The sequence below is a fragment of the Chiloscyllium punctatum genome, chromosome 50 (assembly GCF_047496795.1).
Source record: "Chiloscyllium punctatum isolate Juve2018m chromosome 50, sChiPun1.3, whole genome shotgun sequence".
NCBI lineage: Eukaryota > Metazoa > Chordata > Chondrichthyes > Orectolobiformes > Hemiscylliidae > Chiloscyllium > Chiloscyllium punctatum.
Window position 1 is genome coordinate 28,378,504 of NC_092788.1, and position 25,616 is coordinate 28,404,119.

Sequence of the window (25,616 nt, forward strand, 5' to 3'; positions counted from 1 at the left end):
TTTTATTGTGGTAGTTCCTTAGAACAGCACATACTGGAGACAACTAGAAGGAAAAAGCTTTTCATTGCTGCTACCGAGGGCACCATCACAATTAGAGTGTGATTGAATTTAATACTCTGTTTGAGGGAGAGAGGAGTGAGTCCGAGGTTAGTGTTTGAAACTTGAATGAGGGCGTGAACTGGCGAATTAGATGAAAGGATAGAGATACAGCGATAGATGCTTAAGTTCAAAGTTTGGGAGAAGATTTGTAGCTCGGGTGCTCGGTTGTTGTGGTTCTGTTCGCCGAGCTGGGAATTTGTGTTGCAGACGTTTCGTCCTCAGTGCTTGGGAGCCTCCTGTGAAGCGCTTCTGTGATGTTTCCTCCAGCATTTATAGTGATATGTACCTGCCGCTTCCAGTTGTCAGTTCCAGCTTAAGGGGTTATTTCAGTAATTTCCAACAAGAGAGAGGCTGAGAGAACCCACTGCCGTGCTCATCTGAGCAAGCTTAAGATATATCAGACTTCAAGAAAGAAAACATAATTGTGCCAAGAATGCAGGCAGATCAGAATATCACCAAAGAAAAGCAAGGAATGGCGAAACAAATTAACAGGGGCAAAACTGAGAAAAAGCTCACTAGAAATATAAAGACAGATAGTAAGAGTTTCTTTAGATATTTAACAAAGCACCACTGGAGCCCCTCAAATTTGTGGAAATAGAACCCTTGAATTTTTTTGAAGGCAGAGGTGGGCAATTCTTGATGACCGAGCAAATAAATTGTCCTCTGGGACAGCACGGAAACAGACCCTTCGGTCCAACCCGTCCATGCCGACCAGATATCCCAACCCAATCTAGTCCCACCTGCCAGTACCCGGCCCATACCCATCCAGATGCCTCTTAAATGTTGCACGTGTACCAGCCTTCACCACTTCCTCTGGCAGCTCAATCCATACACGTACCACCCTGTGTGTGAAAAAGTTGCCCCTTCGGTCCCTTTTAAACTTTCCCCTCTCACCCTAAACCTATGCCCTCTAGTTCTGGAGTTGCCCACCCAGGGAAATGATTTTGTCTATTCATTCTACCCATGCCCTTCATGATTTTCTACACCTCTCTAAGGTCACCCCTCAGTCTCTGACGCTCCAGGGAAAACAGCCCCAGCCTCTCCCTATAGCTCAAATCCTCCAACCCTGGCAAAATCCTTGTCAATCTTTTCTGAACCTTTTCAAGTTTCACAACATCTTTCCGATAGGAAGGAGACCGGAATTGCACGCAGTATTCCAACAGTGGCCTAACCAATGTCCTGTACAGCCATAACATGACCTCTGAACTCCTGTTCTCTGATCAATAAAGCATGCCAAACGCCGCCTTCGTTACCTGCGACTCCACTTTCAAGGAGCTATGAACCTGCACTCCAAGGTCTCTTTCCTCAGCAACACTCCCTTAGGACCTTACTATTAAGTGTATAAGTGCTACAAAGATTTGCTTTCCCAAAATGCAGCACTTCGCGTTTATCTGAATTAAACTCCATCTGCCATTTGTTAGCCCATTGGCCCATCTGGTCCAGATCCTGTTGTAATCTGAGGTAACCTCCTTCGCTGTCCACCACACCTCCAATTTTGGTGTCATCTGCAAACTTAATAACTATACCTCATATGTTCATGTCCAAATCATTTATATAAATGATGAAAAATAGTGGACCCAGCATGATCCTTGTGGCACTCCACTGGTCACAGGCCTCCAGTCTGACAAACAACCCTCCACCACCACCCTCTGTCTTCTACCTTCGAGCCAGTTCTGTATCCAAATGGCTAGTTCTCCCTGTATTCCATGAGATCTAACCTTGCTGATCAGTCTCCCATGGGGAACCTTGTCGAACGCCTTACTGAAGTCCATATAGATCACATCTACCACTCTGCCCTCATCAATCCTCTTTGTTACTTTTTCAAAAAAAGCTCAAGTTTGTGAGACATGATTTCCCACGCACAAAGCCATGTTGACTATCCCTAACCAGGCCTTTCCAAATACATGTAAATCCTGTCCCTCAGGATTCCCTCCAACAAATTCCCCACCACCAATGTCAGGCTCACGGGTCCATAGTTCACTGGCTTGTTCTTACCACCTTTCTTAAATAAGGGCACCACATCAGCCAATCTCCAGTCTCCGGCACCTCACCGGTGACTATCGATGATACAAATATCTCAGCACAGGGCCCAGCAATCACTTCTCTAGCTTCCCACAGAGTTCTAGGGTACACCTGATCAGGTCCTGGAGATTTATCCACCTTTATGCCTTTGAAGACACCCGGCACTTTCTTCCCTGTAATATGGACATTGTTCAAGATGTCATCATCTATTTTCCCACATTCTATATCTTCCATGTCCTTCTCCACAGTAAATACTGATGCAAAATACTCGTTTAGTATCTTCCCCCTTCTCCTCCGGCTTTGCTGATCTTTTAGGGGTCCTATTCGTTCCCTAGTTACCCTTTTGTCCTTAACCCTTTGGATTCTCCTTTAACCGTATTTACCAAAGCTTTCTCCATGTCCCCATTTTTGCCCTCCTGATTTCCCTCTTCGGTATACTCTTCCTGCCTTTATACTCGATCATTCGATCTCTCCTCTCTATACCTGATTTGTGCTTCCTTCTTTTTCTTAACCAAACTCTCAATTTCTCTAGTCATCCAGCATTCCCTATACCTACCAGCCTTTCCTTTCACCCTGACAGGAACGTACTGTCTCTGGACTCTGGTTATCTCATTCCTGAAGGCTTCCCATTTTCCAGCCGTCCCTTTACCTGCCATTTTGCTCCTTCCAATCTACAGACCCAGAAAATAGCACTGTCTTATTGCTCTACAAAACACTACTCCAGGTTAACTTAATGCTTCTGGCTTCTATTTTTAAAGTTTAATCAAGAGACATATCCCAAGAAAAAACATATAATCAAGAAAGAACCCACTCTACTCACTGTTGTAGACTTACAGCAAGGCTGCACTTAAAATTATTCACTTATCCGTTACTGTGCTGTGACCTTTCCCAAACTGGTTCCTCCAAGATCAGTTGTGAATTTCACTGTTTTCCTCCGATGTCACACTCCTATGTCCTGCAATACATGAATTCAGGCAGTAACTGTGCAGATACACTGCTGTGTCAGTTAGCAGTGTGGGTTTCCTTCTCTCTCTCTCTCTCTCTCTCTCTCTCTCTCTCTCTCTCTCTCTCTCTCTCTCTCTCTCCCTCTCTCTCTCCCTCTCTCCCTCCCTCTCTCTCTCCCTCTCTCTCTCCCTCTCTCTCTCTCTCTCTCTCTCTCTCTCTCTCTCTCTCTCTCTCTCCCTCTCTCTCTCTCTCTCTCTCTCTCTCTTACAGACCATGTGCTCACTGCCTTACTCTGTCTCCCTTTCAAAAGTGCCATTGTTTTGACTTTTTTTTTCCCCGCCAAAGTTCCAAAACAATTGCATAGCATATAACACAGTAATTGCTGTTCCTGGAATTTGAGAAAATTCCTTCAAACACCTAAAATGCCTCAAAAAAAAAAGAAGCAGCTACTCCAGCTACACATTTTTCCCGTCCTGTATGGGGAGGACTATCGAGAAATCAGATCACCTGTGGGTGGATGGGATAGGTTTGGAGGGGCCGAGTAACCCTATTCCTTTTCCTGAACCCCCCTCGGATTGATGGCGGGAGTGGGGAACAAGTAGAAGAGTAGTTTAATCAGCTCTGTAAATCAGGTAGTGACCCTGTACTTTGTTTGCAGGTCTTCCCGAGCCATTTCACGCAGCAGAGGACCAAGGAGGCAAGCACTGAAACCGATAAGGAGAAACTGAACAAGCAGTCGGCCAACAGCCCGTGCCTTGGTCAGCCGGCTGGTGGGGGGGGAGGAGGTGGGCCCAGCCAGGGCATCTCCACAGACTTCTGGGACTTGCTGGTCAAGCTGGACAATATGAATGTCAGCCGGAAAGGCAAGACCTCGGTCAAGGCCACTCCGTTGTCCAACAACGAGGGGGAGAACAGCCAGTGCAGCCTGGAGTCATCGCCCCTAGGCCAGCTGATGAACATGCTCTCGCACCCGGTTATCCGACGTAGCTCGCTGCTGACGGAAAAACTTCTGCGGCTCCTCTCGCTCATTTCCATCGCGCTGCCCGACAAGGCAACCGAGGTCGTGATTAACCACAGCGGCCCCACTGAAGTGACCCTGGTTGGCTCCGTCACCTGTAAGTGCTCCCAGCCGCATGGGCGTGTCTCTGTCTCAGTGACCTGCTCCCTCTATCCCTCTGCATGCCCTCACATCGTGTAGGACAGGGCTAGATTCAGAATAATGTGTCCTGTGCACTGTCTCCATTAAACACTCCCAGGATAAGGACAGCATGGGGTTAGATACAGAGTAAAGCTCCCTCTACACTGTCTCTCCCCCCCCCCCCCCATCAAACACTCCCAGGGACAGGGACAGCATGGGGTTAGATACAGAGTAAAGCTCCCTCTACACCGTCCCCCCCATCAAACATTCCCAGGGACAGCACGGGGTTAGATACAGAGTAAAGCTCACCCTACACTGTCCCCCCCCATCAAACACTCCCAGGGACAGGGACAGCACGGGGTTAGATACAGAGTAAAGCTCCCTCTACACTGTCCCCCATCAAACGCTATCAGGGATTAGGACAGCACGGGGTTAGATACAGAGTAATGCTATCTCTACACTGTTTCCCCCCCCCCCCCCAACCATCAAACACTCCCATGGACAGGGACAGCACACGGTTAGATACAGAATAAAGCTGTCTACTCCTTGAAACTGAGAGTGAACTTCCTCTGTTCTTACAAACTGCAAACACAGATACCACTACTCTTTTTTTTAAATTGGGAGTAAAGTTTCCTCAACGCTGTTCCCATCGAACGCTCCAAGGTCAGTTGAGGTTCTGGCTACATTGATGTTAAATACCTGTATCGTTGACCTGTTGGTGAACTTAAAGCAGAGTTGTGATCTAGGCTAACAGCTGTTCTTTACGACTCAAAAGTGCTGAATCAGAGTACAGTACTTCATTGATATTTACAGCTGGGAGAGACTTGTGCTGCTTTTAACTTGCCCCTGACTTGTCCCGTCTGTGCTCCCGATCTGGTACTCGCTACTAGCATTGGCAGCAATAGGAATGTGCTGTGTGAACGTTGACCGAGTAGGGCAAGTACCCTCCCGTAACTTATCCCCGTCGGTCCGTCGAATGTAACCTGCTGTCCCATTTCTCACCAGCTCCTCCGAAAGCAGCCAAGTCTCCGGCTAAAGCCACGCCAGAAGGAGCTGCCAGTGCCAACGAAAGCAAGATCCAGAACTCTGGTTTGACGGAGAAACAGTTGCAGCTTTCCGTGGAGGTAACGTAAGACATTGGCTGCCTTTTGGGGTGTTTCCATCCCCTGCGCGTGGAGCGCCTCCCATCTCTTCTTGCTCCATCCCACCTGGCGACTCCAGCTTCCTCTTGGTCCTAACTTCAGCCAAGGACCATCACTGACGCCAAGCCTCTGGGTGTCTCTGATCCCAAAGTGGTTTGATTTTTCCTGTGTCTCGATTATCCAGTCAGGAATGGCACTCTCCAAACCACATCCGTTTTTCTTGGAGGCACGTTGGAGAATTGTATTCTCTGGCTCGGTCCTTGTGTGTTTATTGAAGGGCTGTTGCAATTGGGTGACTTGGGGCCATTGCTGTTTTTAGCTTGGCTTTCCCGTGACTGCTCCCACCCTGAGTACACATGGGGTGCCTCACTGCAGCTCTTTGAGAGAGCATCTGAGAGTTAATCCAATTGCTCTGAGTCTGGTTCCTGTGTAAGCCAGGCTGGATAAGAATGGCCTTCCCTGCATGAACACGGTAATCTTGTGGCCTCGGTGAGCAAGGCTTGCTTTTTTATTCTGGGTTGAATTTGAATCGACTGAGGGTTTATAGTCACGATTCGTCTGAGCCGTAGGTATACAGGTTACCTCGCAGTACAGAGCAGAAAGCAAAATGGACAGCACAAGTTTAAAAAGGTCAACATGACATTCCTCCTGACTCAATAAGTAGGAAAAACACAGAAGCACTCAACACATCAACGCCACAATCCATAATTGCTGAACCACACCGGGGTTGCACTCCTCACAAGGGCTCGACCTCACCCCCCGCCCCCGGGCTGCCCTGCTCTCTGGTTTCTTCTTCTCTCCCCCCCCCGCCGCCGGGGCTGCCTGCTCTGGTCACCCTCGGACCTCCTGCTCTCGTCAGACTCCCAGCAATGAGGTTGACTACCTCCTGCTCTCATCAGACTCCCAGCAATGAGGTTGACTATTAACTGCCCTATGGGCAATAAATGCTGGGCCCACCTTCCCTGGATGAGTTAAAAGACTAACCAGCTACTTGGGCAGTTACAGAGCCAAGTGGTAGCCACAGTCTGGCGAAGAATTAATTTATTAGAAGTGTAACCACTACATTTCCCCAAATGGGGAGGTTAGGTGCTTTCAGTGACAGCTGCTTCCTCGCTGTTACTGGACTTCTGAACTGACCTTTCAAATGTTAAATTTAATGTTGACCTGCTCTCTGCCCCTCCTCTGCAGCTGTAACACTGTATTCTTCACTCTGTCCTATTACCCTAACACACTTTGGATGGCATGATCTGCCAGCACTGCTCGCGATACAAACCTTTTCGCTGTACCTAAGTACATGACCAGAGTGAATGACGTCAAATCATTCTCCAAAGGTTTGGGGTTTCTAACCCAGCGTGGGGCTGGCATTTCCTGACTCCTGTGATAACCTTCTCCGTCTCTTGTGTTGTGACAGGTGCTGACCTCCCACTCGTGTTCCGAAGAAGGCCTTGAAGATGCAGCGAACATCCTGTTGCAGCTGTCCAGGGGCGAGCCAGGGACCAGGGACACTGTCCTGAAACTGCTGCTCAGTGGAGCCCGCCAACTGGGATACACGCTCTGCCAGCAGATAGGTACCAACCCTCCTCCCTTCTCACCACCGTACTGTCTCTCTCTGTTCCCTGTGTCCACACATCCTCGCCCCCTCTCTTCCCCACTCATCCCCAGGAGGTGCTGCCTCCTCGATATTACTCAGCCTGTGTGAGACTTGGTGACGACTCCCCTCCCCATTATAATGACCTTTCAAACCCTGTGCTCAGGCCAGTTAATTCCTAGTCATAGAGGTGCACAGCAGGAAAACCCATCCATGTCGACCAGATATCCCAGCCCAATCTAGTCCCAACTGCCAGCATCTGGCCTGCATCCCTCCAAATCCTTCCTATTCATATACCCATCTAAATGCCTTTTAAATGTTTCAATTGTACCAGCCTCCCCCATTTCCTCTGGCAGCTCATTCCATACACGTACCACCCTCTGGGTGAAAAGGTTGCCCCTTAGGTCTCTTTTATATCTTTCCCCTCTCACCCTAAACCTATGCCCTCTAGTTCTGGACTCCAGGGAAAAGACTTTGTCTATTTACCCTATCCATGCCCCTCATGATCTTGTAAACCTCTATAAGGTCACCCCTCAGCCTCCGACGCTCCAGGGAAAACAGCCCCAGCCTGTTCAACCTCTCCCTGTAGCTCAAGTCCTCCAACCCTGGCAACATCCTTGTAAATGTTTTCTGAACCCTTTCCGATAGGAAGGAGGCCATTCATCCTTTGCACCTCCTTGCAAGTTTATGTCCTTGTTCACCATTGACCACTTGTGTGTGGACTCTGGACCTGTTGAAAAGTCGTCGTTTCCCTTGTGGTTGCATTCCCCTGCGTTCTATTACTACCTTGACAAAAACCCTGTCTGCAGTGGACAACTCTGTGATGGTTGTAGTAGCCATGAAACAATCTGAGTGCGGGAGACCACTCAGCCAGTGATAAATCACCGGTGATCCGCTAGTTGAATCTCAGGCTTCCCGGTGGGCACGTTAAAATGAAAAACTGAAAGAGCTGTGGGGTGCTGGGAGTCAGGAACCAAAACAGAAATTGTTGGGCTAAGCTCAGCAGGTCTGGTCGCATCTATGAAGAGAAATTGATGGTGGATCCGATTTCTCTCCTCCGACTCTGCTGGGCTTTCCCAGCAGTTCCTGTTTCACAGTGAAGATCCTGCCCGAGTGTCTGCATTTCCGCATCTCCCTTGGATTTTTCGCAGAATTGAGCAGTGAAAGACCCGCTCAGCTCAACCCCTTTCCTGTAAATTTCTCCCTCTACTCGCGTGTCCCCACCCCTCTCTCTCTCTCTCACTTTTCTGCCCCCTGCTGGCATTTTGAGTTGCTTCTGCTGCCGCCCTTCCAGACCATTGAGCCTGCTTTCTCTGTTCACCCCCCGCCGGGGGGTTCTGTCAGGTACCTTACTGGCCGAGCTGCGGGAGTATAACCTGGAGCAGCAGCGGAGAGCGCACTCAGAGGGCCCATCTCCCGATGGGACACCAGATGACCACCCGCACCTGACCAAACTGAAGGGGAAGATGCAGAGCCGGTAAGACCAGTCGCCGTGGGAGCAGGAAGCAGCTTTCCCTTTCTTGGCTGCACGGGGCCTGCAGTGGGCAGGAAGCCCGTGCTGTTTGCAAGCCCCCGACCCCGGCTAACAGTGGCCTGTCTGTCTGCAGAGCGTACCTGCTATTTTGTTCTTAAACTGCCCCTCCTATTTTAGCCGTTGTTTTAAGTTACAGTAGTCAGCCTTGTTGAAATCCGCGCTGTCAATCCATTTTTGTGGTCTGGCAGCACAGACGCTCAGTGGTTTGCACTGCTGCCTCACTGAGCCAGGGACCCAGGTTCAATTCCAGCCCCCGGGCAGCCGTCTGTATGGAGTTTGCACATTCTCCAATTTAGTACGGCCAATCCACCCTAACCTGCACATCCCTGGGCACTACGGGGACAATTTAGCACGGCCAATCCACCCTAACCTGCACATCCCTGGGCACTACGGGGACAATTTAGCACGGCCAATCCACCCTAACCTGCACATCCCTGGGCACTATGGGACAATTTAGCAAGGTGGATTGACCGTGCTAAATTGTCCCCGTAGTGCCCAGGGATGTACAGGCTAAGTGGATGCGGAATGGGAAATACAGAGTTCCAGTGATAGTGTAGGTGAGTGGGATGCTCTTTGGAGGGTCAGTGTGGACTTGATGGGCTGAATGGCCTGTTTCTGTGATTCTCTGAGGGATGAATGTTGACTGTGACGATGGATCTGTTGCCTTGAATTAGGGTGGTGATCGAGATGGTGTGTAGGGTTTGGTGTCTTCACTGACTCGGTCCCGCCCAGTACTTCGTAAATCATCCGAGATTGTGGGTTCGTGTCCGTGGACAGTGTGAGCTGTGGGCCTTTCTGCTCTGTACTTGAGTGGAGCGTGTACAGCGGGCTTTTGGAAATGTCGGCTGAAGTTTTCTCTCGTCCCCTCCAGGTTCGATACCGCGGAGAACGTGGTCATCGTGGCATCTCACAAGCGCCCGCTCGGTGGCCGGGAGCTCCAGTTGCCTTCCATGTCAATGTTGACCTCCAAGACCTCCACGCAGAAGTTCTTCCTCCGCATCCTTCAGGTCATCATCCAGCTTCGGGACGCCACCCGGCGCGCAAACAAGAAAGCCAAGGAGACGGGACGGCTAGGTACGAGTGAATACGGTGGTGGGGTAGGGAGACACCGCGGTCTGGCACAAACATCAACCCCCCACGCGAAGTCTGTGATTGTGTCTGTGTATCTGGGCCACACACTCCTCCCTCAGAACTCAGGACCCCAGTGGTGTCCTTGGACCTTCTGGAGAACGCGGCTTGCTTAAGAGTGCCACCCTGTGCCCAGTGAGTTTTGCATTCCCGTGCACAGTCTTGGAGATGTGCCGTCAGATTTAATTCTCCTTGTTTTTTGTACCCCCTCATTTTTCTCATCGCTCCCGATCAGAGCAGTGGCGGTATTTAGTCACGTTGTAACTCGCTGCAGCGCTTTACAGTGGAATAATCAGGGGGTGATGATCCACCCGTGGCATTGCTCCTGATCAGAGCGGTTGACGGGGTTCAATCATGTCGTAACTTGCCGTAGTGCTTTGCGGTGAAATGGCTGGGTGCGCTGTTCCTTTGGGGCAGAGGTGCCATGGTGTGGAGAAATGAAATTGACCTGTCTCTCTTTCTCCCCCCCTCCTCCGTCTGTCTCCTCCGTCTGTTTCTCAGGAACCTCAACAATGGGTTCGGCAAGCAGCATCCAGGCAGCTGTGCGGCAGCTGGAGGCTGAGGCTGACGCCATCATACAAATGGTACGTGAGGGCCAACAAGCCAGAAGACAGCAGCAAACAGCCATGGTTAGCATGATGCCTGTGCCGCTTGCAGGGCACTTGTGGTTTTAGTTTCTTAGTTTGAATGTTTTCTGTTCCGTTTCTGTCCGTCGGGCATGCCGTTGTTTTGTTTCTGAACAGAGGCGCAGCGATTCAAGGTTTCCGTCTGTGTTTGCGATGTGTTCCTCCCATTGCGATCGCTAACCTTGCTTAAGCCCTTCCCTTGGCCGGAGTTTGCTCCCTGTATCCTTCAAGGCTGCAAAGGTGGCCTGTTTCACTCCTCCTCCTCCCCACCCACCCCCCCCCCCCCCCCCCCCCCCCTCTCACCCCAAGCCTGCTCCAGTTCTCTGCTAATTGAGAAACATGTCTGTAGGCACGCCTCTGGCCTAATAGGGATTGTGTTGCAATCTGAGAGCACTGACTGTACAACACACTATATTCCAGTATCCGATGGTGGGGGGGGGGGGGGAGGTTTGGGAGTGTGCAGCGTGTGACGTACTGAGAGGGGAGGCTACGGTGGTACATGGGTGGTACGTGTGGCCATCTCTGCACCATGCTCTGCTGTTCATATCAGCTCACACTTAAACACACACACGCGCACGCGCGCGCACACACACACACACACCCCCCCCCCCAGGTGGGTTGGGGAGGCCACTGTGCTTGCTTGGTTGGCAGCAGCACATGGTCTCAGGGTAGGAAATCCAATATCACCACCTCCTCTGCTTTCTTCCCCCCTCCACACACACCCACACCCACCCACCCACTCACACACACACACCCACCCACTCACACACACACACCCACCCACACACACACACACACACACACACACCCCACTGCTGTGTGGTACTTGGCTTTCTGTTTGTTGCTCTGCAGAAGCCACTTCTCATTTTGCTTTCCCGACATGGCGGCCGCTTGTACCTGTTGGTTGGGTTTGCAGAGTTCCTGGTGACTTGTTGAACCATCCTTTGGAGTCTTTGCCTTTAACGACTGTGAGCAGCTCTTCCGGACTCACTGGGTTTAGTATTCAGACTGTGCGGGGGGTTATAGTTATTTCAGGAGAGCAATCCTGCCGGGTGAGTGCAGGGCCATGACTAGTGGCTAATAACCCAAACAACAGAGACGTTACGTACCAGTTCCCTGGTAAGCTTTGAAAAGCGTGAGAGCTTGCACCTTTTTCTTGAGGAACTTGTCTCTTAACTCCCGATTTCATGGGTACTGGGTGTCACTGGCTGGAGGAGAAAGTGAGGACTGCAGATGCTGGAGATCAGAGCTGAAAAATGTGTTGCTGGAAAAGCGCAACAGGTCAGGCAGCATCCAAGGAACAGGAGAATTGACGTTTTGGGGATAAGCCCTTCTTCAGGAATCCTTGGATGCTGCCTGACCTGCTGAGCTTTTCTGGCAACACATTTTCAGCTCTGTCACTGGCTGGGCCAGCATTCGTTGCCCCTGGAGAAGGTAGTGGTGTCCCTCAGTCCTGAAAGCAATAACGTTGATAAACCGAGGCCGAGTCTGCCTCCAGCCAGGTGACCGTAAGGTGAGATGGGCTGGAGTAGAGCTGACTGTTCCCACTGGATAATATTTACCTCCCCTCCAACATGGTAATGAATCGCTGATCTGACTCAGTACAGAGACTGTGCTCATTTGAGTTTGTGTCCTCTCCATCAGGGATTGAGCTTTGAAAGCACTTCATTGAGTTTCTGACTTAGACAGAAGTGTCAGCCCCTTACTGTGAGGGACCTGGGCGTGTTACTCTTTAACCTGGTGGGTTCTGCACCACAGCTTTACGCTGTTCCTGGGCCAATGGAAGCTGTAAAAGGTGTCTCGGCGGAGTTGTGTTTGCCTGTCAGTACTACAGGTAGGGGACTGATGGTCCAGAGGGGGAGAGGGTACAATGAGTCTATGGACTGTGCAGAGTGGTGTCGGGTGGACTGAGGGAGAGACGTTCCCAGGAGCACTCTTTCGGGGTGTCAGAACCGAGCAAAGGTGAGGTTGTCCTTGCGATTTATCTCCTCACGCCCAGCTTGAGACCAAACTGCCACCAAGTTACACCGCCCTGCCTGAACTGCTCGTTCAAACGGACCCTTTCACACCCACTGACTCCTTCCGTCACTTCTGCTTACCTTCCTCTCTCTTTTTTTTAAAAACCATCCTCTTCCTGCCGGTGAAGTCCGAGGCAAACCCGGCAGAAGGAGCTTCTCGAAGAGATGAATCTCCCATGGATGTGGACCAGCCATCGCCAGCTGCCCAGGAGTCCCTGTCACTTGGTACGTGTGCGAACAGGCGGGCCCATGTGATGTAAGGGGCAGAAATTGCTGCAGGAACTCGAGTCCCACGGTGTCTGTGTAGAGAGAATCTTAACATCCACACAACACCGGGTTGGAGCCTAACAGGTTTATTTCGAACAGCAAGCTTTCATAACCCCCGCTCCTTCCTCTGACAGCTAGTGAGAGAGAACACATCGGATGTAGAATTTATAAGTATGACCCTTTGATCTTCTACACCTTGCGCCAATCAATGTGTTGAACACACCTCGATGGCTATTGAATCTTTGATCATTTAGATTGGGGATGCAGGTTTTGATTGGTTCATGTGTAAATCCCAGAACTACTGTCCCGAGATATGACCCATAGCTCTTTTACCGAGCAATTCTGCATCCGATGTGTTCTCTCTCACTAGCTGTCTGAGGAAAGAGCAGAGGCTGTCAAAGCTTGCTGTTTCAAGTAAACCTGTTGGACTATAACCCAGTGTCGTGTGATTCTTGACTTTGTCCACCCCAGTCCAATACCGGCACCTACACGTCATGTGTAGGGGGACAGAGAGAAAGCAGCGTTAAGGTTTCAGTTCCAGTGACCCTTCCTCAGAACTGGGAGAGCCCAGGCAGTTAAGCCACAGAAAAGTGGATGACTGGGACAGTGAGTGGGAGTAAATGAGTTGTCTGCGCTGAGAGCAGCCGATGTCGTTGGCAGGGCCTGGGGTGTGAGGGTGGGTAAAGGACATGGAAGATGGTGTTCAGGCCCTAAAATTGAACTCTGTATAGAGTCTATAAGAGTCCTATAAATGTCTCATCGCTTCTCTGCAGGTTCTGACGGAAGCCAAGCAAGCGAGAAGGAGAAGGAAGAGGAGAAGCTGCCTGAGTTGCCGCTGTTGAGTGAGCAGCTGAGCCTGGACGAGTTGTGGGACATGTTGGGAGAGTGCCTGAAGGAACTGGAGGAGTCGCACGACCAGCACGCAGTCCTTGGTGAGGCAGCATTACAAAACAGCAGTTGGCTTGCTCGTGTTTCCGTACAGCTTCCTCTTGTTTTGACATTTGTGTCTCTCTCTCTCTCCCTCTCCCCCTCTCTCTCTCTCTCTCTCTCTCTCTCTCTCTCTTTCTATCGCTCCCTCCTGCAGTGCTGCAGCCCGCAGTTGAGGCCTTCTTCCTGGTCCATGCAACGGAGAGGGAGAGCAAGCCGCCCGTGAGGGACACGAGGGAGAGCCAGCTGGCGCACATCAAAGATGAGGCACCGCCCCTCTCTCCGGCCCCCGTCACCCCAGCCACCCCATCCTCCCTGGACCCCTTCTTCTCCCGTGAGCCTTCCTCCATGCACATCTCCTCGAACCTGCCTCCGGACACACAGAAGTTCCTGCGCTTCGCAGGTAGGTGAAAGGTTGGGGCTGGGGACAATGAAACAAGAGGCTGGCCCTATAGGATTTGGATCAATCTGCTGAGGATTGTTTAAAGATGCAGAACTGAATGTCTGTCTGCTTGGGAATGTTTGATGGGGACAGCTAGACTGAGCTTTATTTTCCGTTTAAAAGAGCAGAGAGAAGTTTACTCTGTCTGTAATATCCTGGGAATGTTTTATTGGGGGGGGGGGGGAAGAAACAGTGTAGAGGGAGCTTTACTCTGTGTCTAACCCCGTGCTGTCCCTGTCCCTGGGAGTGTTTGATGGGGGGACAGTGTAGAGAGAGCTTTACTTTCAGTTTGAAAGATTACAAAGAGCTAAACTCCCATGCTATACAGGATGCATGGAGATGAAATGTCAATTGAAATACGTCACATTTTAAAAGTAGCTCCGCAGATTTGGTTTGTACAAGAAGCTGTGAGCTGCCTGAGCGATCTGTGATTCTAAATTCTTGCCGTTTCTCAGAAACCCATCGAACTGTGCTGAACCAGATCCTGCGGCAGTCAACTACGCACTTGGCAGACGGTCCCTTTGCTGTCCTTGTGGATTACATTCGCATCCTGGACTTTGACGTCAAACGCAAGTAAGTTGCTGTGAAGGCACAGACTCTGTGTCTGTACTCTGGTGCCACCTGTGCACTGTATTTGGTGGATAGGTCTGTCGGGGGAGGTGGGGGAAGAACTCCTGGATCGTCGAGTCATACATCACAAAAACAGACCCTTCGGTCCAACCAGTCCATAATCCCAAACTACACCAGTCCCACCTGCCTGCTCCTGGCCCATCTCCCTCTAAACTTTTCCCAATCATGTACCAATCCAAATATTTTTTAAACATTGTAACTGTACCTACATCCACCACTTCCTCAGGAAATTATTCTACACATGAGCCAACTTTGTTGGAAAAACAAATTGTCCCTCTTGCCCTGTTTAAATCTCTCTCTCCTCTCATCTTAAATTGTCCCCCTTAGTCTTGAAATTCCCATCTTGAAGACACCTTCCATTAACTCTATCTATACCCCTCATTATTTTATAAATGTAAGGTCGCCTCTTAACCTCCTATGTTCCAGTGAAAAAAGTCCCAGTCCCTCTAGTCTTTCTTTATAATTCAGTCCCTCCATTCCCAGCAACATTGTGATAAGTCTCTTCTGAACCCCCTCCACCTTCAGTTTCACGTTTCCTCTGACCCTGATGACTTGGCTAAGGTCCTCAGTCCTTGTCGACTTGGAATGCCCACAGACCCTGTTTCAGGAGCACTGTCTTTCCTTTTTAAATCCCTTGATGTGAGCACTTGTGGTATCTCTATCTACATTGCCTCTGCAATAGGACAGTTAAAAATCTCAGTGTGGGTCAGAGTGGGCATATAGATCAGGACATTGGCTTTCCTTCTCGTCCAGATATTAGCTAGTCAGTATTTTCAAACCACAATCTGAGAGTGTAGCAATTTTGTTATTTTCATTCAGATTGATTTATATATTTCTTAACGTGTGCTCCACTGCCTAAAGCCGAACTTGTACACTCGATTTCAGAGTTAGACTGTGGCCGCAGCTATGGCCTGGAACTGACCCATACTTCGAAATGACATCTGTTCCCCCACCCACGTGCTGGGAAACTCTGACCGGCTGAGACATCGTCTGGGAGTAGGGTCAAGAATGGGAGTCAGAGTCATACAGCACAGAAACAGGCTCCCTGGTTTAACTCGTCTGTGTCAACCAGAATCCCAGTGTTACCTAGTCCCGTTTGCTGTCACTTGGCCCAGATCTCCCTCCAAACCCTTCCTATTCATCTACCCATCCAAATGCCTTTTAAATGCTGTAATTGAGCCAGCTGCCTCCACTTCCTCTGACAGCTTGTTCCATATGCGCACCACCTTCTGTGTGGAAAAAGTTACCCCTTAGTCCCAGTTAAATCTTCCCCTCTCACCTTCAACCTAAGTCCTTTCATTGTAGACCATCCAACCATGCACGCGCGCATGCACCCCTTTATACACATCCAAATCATTTCTATCAGTGACAAACACCATTGGTCACAGCCTCCAGTCCGTGAAACAACCCTCCACCACCATCGTCAGTCTTCTACCTTCAAGTCAAATTTGTATCCAATTGGCCAGCACTCCCGGATCCCACAAGACCTAACCTTATTAACCGATCTACCATGCGGAACCTTATCGAATGCCTTGCTGCAATCCATATAAACAACGCCTGTTGCTCTGCCTTCATCAGTCGTCTTACTCGTTTCTTCAAAAAGTTAAAAATACACAATTTCCCACACAGTCTACCCCAAATTAGTCCTCGTCTTTCCACGTACATGTCCATCCTGTCCCTCAGAGTCCCCTCCTCCAACTTGCCCACCGCTGATGTCAGGTTCACCGGACTATAGTTCCCTGGCTTTTCCTTGCCACCTTTCTAAAGTAATGGCACCAGATTAGCCAGCCTCCAGTCTTCCAGCACCTCACCTGTAGCTAGCGATGTTAGGGGCCCCATCAGTCGTCATCCTAGCTTCCCACAGAGTTCTGGGATTTACCTGACTCGGGAGTTGGGATCCGGTATTCAGGCCCTATTGTATATCCTCGTGGATCTCCCCCTGGCCTAGCAGTGACCTTTTGTCACTGAGTTGCTGATGTACCTGCTCTGCTTCCTTTGCGCAGGTACTTTCGTCAAGAGTTGGAGCGGTTGGACGAAGGAATCCGAAAGGAGGACTTGGCAGTGCATGTGAGGAGGGACCACGTCTTTGAGGATTCGTACCGGGAGCTCCACAGGAAGTCCCCTGAAGAGATGAAGAACCGGCTGTAAGCGGCTATCTGTCTCAAACCTCTTCTCTTGAAAAGCTGAGGGGACTCCGATAAACGGCGGCCTTGGGTAGTTTGGTTATCACCCTCTGCTCCTTGTTTCCAACCCCGGGCGGAGACTGTGCACCATCTGCTTTCCGGAGCCACCTTGAACGGTCTGTGGTGCTGCTGGCTCTGTTCCCCAATGGTCCACGATTTCTGTACTTTCTGGTGCAGCCGAATCTCAGCCTCCGCTTGGAGACTCTTTCCGATTGCCACTTGGTGAGAACTTCTCCAGGGTAGGAGAGACTCCCGGGGCTGCTGAGGAATCACACCCCCCCCCCCCTTTGTGTGCGAGCAATCCCAAATGGGAGGCAGGACGAAACCTGAGCGGGGTGTCTGTTTATCCAATACAGGGGGATTGGGCCTCCCAACCAGAGAGTGAGGTTGAAGTGGCACTCGATGGATGATTCACCTTTGTCAGTTGAGCAATGTTTTGGTTGCGCGCTGTATCACTTTCTTGACCTGAATGTGTGTGCTTTTCTCTGTACTTTGTATTGCCTTTCCGTCCTCTGGAGTGTAGGTGCGTTGGCCCCAAACCTGTGAGGTGCAGAGTGGTGTGGGACAGTCAAATCCGCCCAGCTCTGAATCTCAATGGTTTTGCTCTCCTGCAGGTACATTGTCTTCGAAGGGGAGGAGGGGCAGGATGCTGGCGGCCTACTGCGGGAATGGTACATGATTATCTCGAGGGAAATGTTCAACCCCATGTACGCACTGTTCAGGACATCGCCAGGCGACCGCGTCACATACACCATCAACCCGTCGTCGCACTGTAACCCCAACCACCTCAGCTACTTCAAGTTTGTGGGCCGCATCGTGGCGAAGGCGGTCTATGACAACCGCCTCCTGGAGTGCTACTTCACCCGGTCCTTCTACAAACACATCCTTGGCAAATCAGTCAGGTACGCTCACTGGGGTTCACTCCCGCAAGAGGGAGGTCGGTCTGTGGACAGACGGGCAGCAGAAACTGTGGAGAAACTCAGCAGGTCTGGCAGCGCCTGCAGCGAGACAGGGACTGAGTTAACATCTCGAGTCCAGTGAACGGGGGGGTGGGACAGAGGGGGTGGGTGCCCAGAGTGAAAGACAAAGGGAGTGCTTGTGATGAGAAAGGAGTGGCTGTGCTGTAAAATAGGTGTTAATGCCGGGTGGTGATAGTGGAAAATAGACAGGGTGAGTGCTGATTGAATCAAAATGCAGCCAGAGGTCATGCTCTGAAGTAGTGCTGTCAAATGTTAGATACTGTTCCTCTGCCTTGCGTTGGGCTTCACTAGAATACTGCGAAGTGGCCCAGGACCAAAGTGTTAGCATGTTAGCAAGACTGTATTGAAATGATTAGTGCCTGGAGAGAGCAGGTAATTCCTCCCAACACAGCGCAAGTATCTGCCAAGCAGTCATCCAAGCTGCATTTAGGGAAGGATGGCGGGTTAGAGGAGGCTAGTGTTACGCAGTTTGCAATTGCATGGAAAGGTGCCGTGGGGTGGGTAGGGGTGAGGGTGAGGGGAGGTGGAGAGGTGTTGGTGAGGAATAACAGGAACACTGCAGTGGCCTGCAGAGAGCAGTCCCTACACAGTGCTGACTGAGGAGGGGGAAGAGGTTTCCGTTTGTGGTATCCTGCTGAAGATCGCAGAAATGGTGGGGGTTGAGTCTTTGACTGATGAGGTGGTGGAAATGGGAGTCCTATCATTCTGGGGTGGAGAGGAAGGAATGAGGGCAGAAGTGCAGGAGATGGGTCAGACCTGGCTGAGTGCCCTGTGTAACTTGGAGAGTCCTTGATTGAGAAATGGGGAGGATATGTCAGAAGCACCCGTGTCGGTCAGTGCCGTCGTGGTTTCTGTAAGAACGCTTCCATTCTCCCAGTTTCTCCATCTCTTGTCGTTTCTGTTCAAATGTCGTTATGGAGACTGAGGAGACCAGGAAAGGAGGGGGAAACTCTGAGGTGGACCAGGTGAAAGTTGAGACAAGGATGGAAGTCAGAATCAAAATTTGGGCATTTTTCCAATTCTGGATGAGAGCAGGAAGCAACGGCGATGACATCGTTGAAGTACTGGGGAGGGAACCCAAGTAGGACTGGAACAAAGAATGTTCCACATACTCAGTAAATACATAACTGGGACCTGTGTGGTTAACCATAGCTACCACTTCCATTTGGGGAAAATGGGCCAATGAATGTGCCTATTAACAAGTTGCTTAAGGGTAACTTATTCAACAGGCAGCAGTCTGGCCCTCCCTCAGTACTGGGTTTGGGCCTGGAGTCGATTATTGAGTCTTTGGGGTGGGGTTTGGAGTCAGGTGAGGTTGCTCCCCACCAGGGCACCATTGAATGTAAAGTGGGGTGATTCAGTGGTTGTCTGACATTCATCCGATCCTCCTGCCGCTGCTGGCCCCAAGGTGGCGTGTTGCTGCCCCGAGCTGGAAGAGCTTGTTAGATTGCGGTGAGTGTGCCCCCTGAGCAGTTTGGAGCACAACAGAGTTATTTAGTTACATCAGAGAGGCGAGGGGAAGTTGGGCACAGTGACACATTCCTGTCCTGCAGACTGATGCCTGTGAGGAACGCAGGAGAGCCCTGAATATTTTGTGACTGTGTGTTTTTGGCCATCATGGACAACTCCAGAGTGGTCACAGGTTAAAGGCTGAATATGTGTCAGGCATGTCCCTGCAGAATGAGGGGGCGTGGCTGAGGATGGAGCTGTCCAAAAACCAGGCTTCTGGGCACGTTCTGCGTCTGAGGGGACAGGTTCACTAGCTCAGGATGGGCATGAAGCAGCACTTCACCGAGAGCCTGGCTTTTTAAACTCTGTCTTCTTGTCGCAGGTACACAGACATGGAAAGTGAAGATTACCATTTTTACCAAGGGCTGGTCTACCTGCTGGAGAATGATGTTTCTACTCTGGGCTACGAACTCACCTTCAGTACAGAGGTACAGACAGACACAGCACATATCCCCAAGCAGTCTGATGCAGGACAGAAATCACACCCTTCACCCCTCTTACCATCTCTTCTTCAATCTAACTGCTCTCTTCCCCCTCATTCCCCACTCCCTTTTAATATCCCACTCTCCCCCTCACTCCCTTTAATATCCCACCCAGTCTAACCCCACTCTTTCCCCCCTCACACCCCGCTCCCTTTAATATCCCACCCAGTCTAATCCCACTCTCCCCCCCCCCCCCCCCCTCACTCCCTTTAATATCCCACCCAGTCTAATCCCACTCTCTCCCCTCACTCCCTGCTCCCTTTAATATCCCACCCAGTCTAATCTCACTCTTTCCCCTCACTCCCTACTCCCTTTAATATCCCACCCAGTCTAACCCCACTCTCCCCCCTCACACCCCACTCCCTTTAATATCCCACCCAGTCTAATACCACTCTCCCCCCCCTCACTCCCCACACCCTTTAATATCCCACCCAGTCTAATACCACTGTGCCACCGTGCTGCCCCGCAGGAATGTTGAGGCTGGGGCATTAGATTAGATTCCCTACAGTGTGGAAACAGGCCCTTCGGCCCAACCAGTCCAGACCGACCCGCCGAAGAGTAACCTACCCAGACCCACTTCCCTTTGCCTAATGCACCTATCGCTATGGGCAATTTAGCATGGCCAATTCACCCTAACCCGCACATCTTTGGATTGTGGGGGGAAGCTGGAGCATCCGGAGGAAACCCACGCAGACACTGGGAGAATGTGCAAACTCCACATAGACAGTCTCCCAAGGCTGGAATCGAACCTGGGTTCCTGGTGCTGTGAGGCTACAGTGCTAACCACTGAGCCACCAAGCTGCCCTAAACACTTATGACCCCGACATGATTTGAACAACGCAGCCTTCTGATCTGGAGTCAGGTATATTTAAGGGCTGAGGTAGACTTTTCTTTATGCGAGGCAAAAGTGAGGACTGCAGATGCTGGAGATCAGAGTGATGCTGGAAAAGCCCAGCAGGTCAGGCAGCATCCGAGGAGCAGGAGAATCGACGTTTCGGACAAAAGCCCTTCATCAGGAATAGAGGCAGGAAGCCTCCAGAGAGGAGGCTTTTCTTTAAGTGGATTCAAGGGTGATCAGATCAGCCATGAGCTTTTTGAATAACAGAGCTGAATAGACTGGTTCTCCTATAGTCTCATCGATTTGGACAAGGTTGGATTGACTAGAGGAGCAGGCTTGAGGGCACTGCAAGTGTTTGAGACCACGTGGCTGGGACTGGGAGAGGTGGAAAAGCGAATGATGCCTTTGGGTCAACAGCAGGGCCTTTCCCTTTGACCCTGTCCGACCTCCCTGAGGTTGTGCTCTCTGTAGAAGGGAGGCACCAATAGGTGAAAACACTGTTCTCCTTCTATGACAGGTGCAGGAGTTTGGAGTGTGCGAGGTACGGGAGCTAAAACCAAACGGAGCGCACATCGTCGTGACTGAAGAAAATAAGAAAGAATATGTCCACCTGGTTTGTCAGATGAAGATGACCGGTAAGTGAGGCATTTTGGACAGGTTTGTTACCTGCAGCTGGGAAATGGAGGAGGAGAAGGCAATCCGAACTGAGCATAAATCCTGTCTGAGCAGAGGCAAATGCTTTTCTGGTAAAGATCTTGATTTCAGTTTTTTGTGTGTGTGTGTGTCTTGGGGCAGGTGCCATTCGGAAACAGCTGGCTGCCTTCTTGGAAGGCTTTTACGAGATTATTCCGAAGAGGCTGATCTCCATTTTCACCGAGCAGGAGCTGGAGCTTCTCATTTCTGGATTGCCGACGATTGACATCGATGACTTGAAAGCAAACACAGAATATCACAAGTACCAGGTTAACTCGATACAGGTGAGGACCCAGAGGAGTCACCCTCGCCTACCCACGCGGTTAGTGAGTGCTGTGCTGTCCACATCCAGTCAGAATGGTCACTGCATTGCTGTTATGGCCAAAACCGTGCCACCTGTATTTTACAGGAAAACATCAGCCTGTTCATGCATGTGTGAGCGAGAGCATAATCACTGAGGTACTGGTGGGGACAGGTCTGTCCCTGTATAACACTGGGGTACAGTACTGGTGGGGACAGGTCTGTCCCTGTATAACACTGGGGTACAGTACTGGTGGGGACAGGTCTGTCCCTGTATAACACTGGGGTACAGTACTGGTGGGGACAGGTCTGTCCCTGTATAACACTGGGGTACAGTACTGGTGGGGACAGGTCTGTCCCTGTATAACACTGGGGTACAGTACTGGTGGGGACAGGTCTGTCCCTGTATAACACTGGGGTACAGTACTGGTGGGGACAGGTCTGTCACTGTATAACACTGGGGTACAGTACAGATGGGGGACAGGTCTGGGGTGTGTGAGGTTGCAGCCGGAGCCAGTTAATTGGTCTGCTCTCTGTGTGCAGGTATTATTTTAGCACTTCCTCGGTCAGCTTGGAATGAAAGCTCCTGAAACGGAGCGGATATAAGTGTTGTCCCACTGGGGGGCCGGTGTTATCGGTGTCCTGCTGTATGTTACAGTATCTCCAAGTTATCACACTGCCCAAGGAGGCCATTTTGCCCCTTGTCTCTGTACTGACATTCACGACTTGATGACTGAATAGGACGATGTGCATTGGGTGGACAGGTGTCCCTGCCCATGTTAAATAGGTTTCACAGCACCGTCTCTCACCCACAGATTCAGTGGTTCTGGCGGGCACTGCGCTCCTTTGACCAGGCTGATCGTGCCAAGTTCCTGCAGTTTGTCACCGGCACCTCCAAGGTCCCACTCCAGGGCTTTGCTGCCTTAGAAGGAATGAATGGCATTCAGAAGTTCCAGATTCACCGAGATGATCGCTCCACTGACCGGTTACCCTCTGCTCACACTTGGTAAGGATTCACCGCGGTGCTGTGTCTCTGGGATACTTTTAACTGAGGCAGTGTCCAAGCCACGCGTTCTGTCAGGAGTGGGGTCTCATTTCTGCTGCTACAGTATGTCTGGAAACATGTCCTCTTAAGAATGTGGGAACAGGAGGAGGCCATTCAATCTGTCAAGCCCATTCTGCTGATTAGCCACTTCAATGCTTTTAGCTCACCTCATGAACCTTTCACCACTGGTAATCGGAAATCTATCAATCTCTACTTTAAATATATTCCAAGACTCAGCTCCCACAGCCCTCTGGGGTAGAGAACTCTAAAGGTTCATCCCTCATCTCATCAATATCTCAGTTATATTTTCAGTTGTGGCCCCCTGGTTCCAGAGCTATATGTTTGAAATGCTTTGGAACACAAAGGTGCTGGAGAAATACCAAGGTCTTTTCTCACTCTTTCACTTTATCTAACCATGTGGTGTATTGAAGTTCTATCGTACTGCAGTTGTCCTACTTAAACCCAGACCTGCAGGAGCAAGAGAGGCGGTTGATGACTGTCATTCAATGAGATCGTGGCTGATTGAATTACCAATCTGCCATGGACTCCCTTCTCCTGTTAAACAGGTCTAACCAGTTAGTAAATCTGATTTGCCTTGCCCCACTCCTCACCAAATCAAACAGCCTTAAGGCTTTAAGTCTTAATGCACAGAGTGGAGAAATTAGCTCTTGTGAGTAGATATAGCTGAGATTACAGAGACGTGGCTACAGGGTGACCAAGTGTACTGAATATCCAGGTGTATTCAGTTTTTTGGAAGGATGGACAGATGTCAAGGAGATGGAGTAGCATTGCTGGTTAAAGAGACCGTTAATGTAATAGTAGGGAAGGATATTAGCTTAGCTGAGGTGGAATTTGTATGGGTAGTGCTGAAAAACGCCAAGAGGTAGAAACCAGTGGTGGAGTTTGTATAACACCACACTCACCCCAACCCCTAAACGCCCTGGTAATGGTGGGGGACGACATCAAACAGGGAATTGGAGATGCAAGCAATAGTGCATCTGTAATAATGGACAACTTTAGTCTGTGTATAGATTGAGCAAATCACATTCGTAACAATACCGTAGAGGAATTTGTGGCGTGTTTCCTGCTCTCATGCATGAGGAATCAGGTAGAGAACAGGGCATCTTAGATTGGGAATTGTGTAATGAGAAAAGAATAATTGACAGCCCTAGGTGTAATCAGCCCCTTGGGGAAGAGTGAGCATAACATGATAGAATTCCACATGAAGATAGAATCAACTGTGTCAACTCTGAGGAATCCTCTGGGATTCCTCTGAATATGAACAGAGGATACTACAATGGTGAGAGGTATGAGCTGGCTGTGATGAATTACTTGGGGATTATGGTAGAAAGGCAATGGCAAACACGTAAAGAGCTCGAGGTGGAACTGCAGCAATTGCCCCCTCCTGTCTGGCACCGAAATTAAATGGGGAAGTTATCTGGATTATGGTCAACAAGGGAAATTAGGGATAGTGTTAGATACAAGGAAGAGATGTACAAATTAGCCAGAATAGAAAAGCAACAGACTTGAGGATTGGGAGCAGTTTAGATGTCAGTAAAGGGAGAACAAAGGGATTGATTATCTGACCCTTCTCAATGATATTCCTCCTCTTCAGCTTTAACCAACTGGACCTCCCAGTGTACGAGAGCTACGAGAAACTGCGTCACATGCTGCTGCTCGCGATACAGGAGTGTTCGGAAGGGTTTGGCCTTGCCTGAAAGCTTCGCAATTGAAGGAAGGAATGAATGAACGAGCAAATGATCAGCGGACTATTAAGAAATAAAAGGCAGTGCGCAACAGGAGAATATTTTTTAACAAGACTGTAAAATGTGTGTAACTTGGGTCTCCTTGGACTGACCTTAGTGGACTTCAAAAAAAAAACACGTTCTGAAAAGGCACTGCCTGTGCTAAGTGGATTTCTAGAGTGAGTGCTTCACGCAGGGACAAACAATACAGACTTTGGAATTTTTGTTTTCATTCTCCCCTCCCTCCCCAGTCCCTTCCACCCCCGAATCCTCCTCCATCACTCTATTAAGTTGCATCATTTTTGTGTGTGTGTGTGTGTGTACACGCGCACACCAATGCCTGCACGCACACGTTCTTGGATTATCTTGACTTGCACATGGGTGGGATCGGGGTGGGTGGGTGGGGGGGGGGAAGGGAGAAGAAGATTTTTTTTTTAAAAAGAAAAACATGGAGAGAATTCCACCATGAAAATAATTGGCTCCGGTGTTGCTAACTCAGTAACAGAGACCACTTGTTTCGACGTCACTTTCCACTATGCTGTTTGTCTCGTTCTTTTGTTTATCTCTGTATCCATGCAAATATTGAAGATGTAAATAAATATTACAAGTTTTGATCCACAGGTGGCCCTATACAGCAGTGGAGTGAGGACCTGCCGGCAAGAGGTCAGGGGTTATATTTGTGAATCATGGCAAGGTGTTAGCTTTTAACCGGATCCCCCATTTAATCGCAGTGACACGAGGCGCGCATTGTGATGCGAGCGGGAGGGGAGACGGCGTGAGGAAGAAAGCATAAAGTTGTAAAATATGTGCAAAAACAAAAAAGTCACTAGCCAAGTTCATGCTTTTTTCATATTTATTCGTTTAGATTTTTTGGAAAATTCTGGAATAAATAAAAAGCTGGTTTGATTTACTTCAACATTTGAATGTTTAAAAAGGAGAGAGAGAGAGAGAGAAGAAAAGGGAACTTCTGGTTCTGATCTCAGAATTTCAAATGCGACCTCTGTCCTCTTTTTTTTGCCTGTGTCTTGATATCCAAGTGTGCAAGAGGGAGGGAGGGGGTTCTGTTATGCCCATTAGTACTTTGGACAAAGGAAAAAAAAACTATACAAAGAAGATTCATTAAAGGTTTAGTTTGAAAAACATTTTTAGTCTGTCATTCTGTGCTGTAGGCTGTCGAGGCTTTTCTGATACCGTTAAAGAGTAGGAGGATATGAAAATGTCTGTGCTGCAGAGAAAGGCATTTGGTCCGTCCATAAGACCATGATTGTGTCTCTCCTCGGAAAGAGCCATCCAATCTAATCTCACTTTCAAGGTTTTCTTGGGCTCGGGGTCTAG

The 25,616-nt window shown here is 49.8% G+C and overlaps 1 protein-coding gene across 11 annotated transcripts in view; it reads left to right on the top strand.

The window, feature by feature from the left end:
- The window catches only part of huwe1 (HECT, UBA and WWE domain containing E3 ubiquitin protein ligase 1), a 205,966-nt gene extending 181,298 nt beyond the window's left edge, over positions 1 to 24,668 (top strand). For 9 of the 11 annotated variants that reach the window (XM_072566522.1, XM_072566525.1, XM_072566531.1 and 6 more), the window contains 17 exons: positions 3,725 to 4,181; positions 5,210 to 5,328; positions 6,758 to 6,914; positions 8,279 to 8,411; positions 9,340 to 9,542; positions 10,098 to 10,225; positions 12,369 to 12,465; positions 13,281 to 13,439; positions 13,592 to 13,837; positions 14,332 to 14,449; positions 16,510 to 16,650; positions 17,304 to 17,591; positions 19,501 to 19,606; positions 21,016 to 21,133; positions 21,294 to 21,475; positions 22,307 to 22,497; positions 24,152 to 24,668. In XM_072566522.1, coding sequence (XP_072422623.1) covers positions 3,725 to 4,181; positions 5,210 to 5,328; positions 6,758 to 6,914; positions 8,279 to 8,411; positions 9,340 to 9,542; positions 10,098 to 10,225; positions 12,369 to 12,465; positions 13,281 to 13,439; positions 13,592 to 13,837; positions 14,332 to 14,449; positions 16,510 to 16,650; positions 17,304 to 17,591; positions 19,501 to 19,606; positions 21,016 to 21,133; positions 21,294 to 21,475; positions 22,307 to 22,497; positions 24,152 to 24,254 — 2,946 coding nt within the window. In that variant the 3' untranslated portion in view covers positions 24,255 to 24,668. The remainder of the gene's footprint in view (positions 1 to 3,724; positions 4,182 to 5,209; positions 5,329 to 6,757; positions 6,915 to 8,278; positions 8,412 to 9,339; positions 9,543 to 10,097; positions 10,226 to 12,368; positions 12,466 to 13,280; positions 13,440 to 13,591; positions 13,838 to 14,331; positions 14,450 to 16,509; positions 16,651 to 17,303; positions 17,592 to 19,500; positions 19,607 to 21,015; positions 21,134 to 21,293; positions 21,476 to 22,306; positions 22,498 to 24,151) is intronic. The other 2 variants (XM_072566526.1, XM_072566532.1) reach the window with 1 other exon arrangement.
- Positions 24,669 to 25,616: the final 948 nt, after the last annotated feature.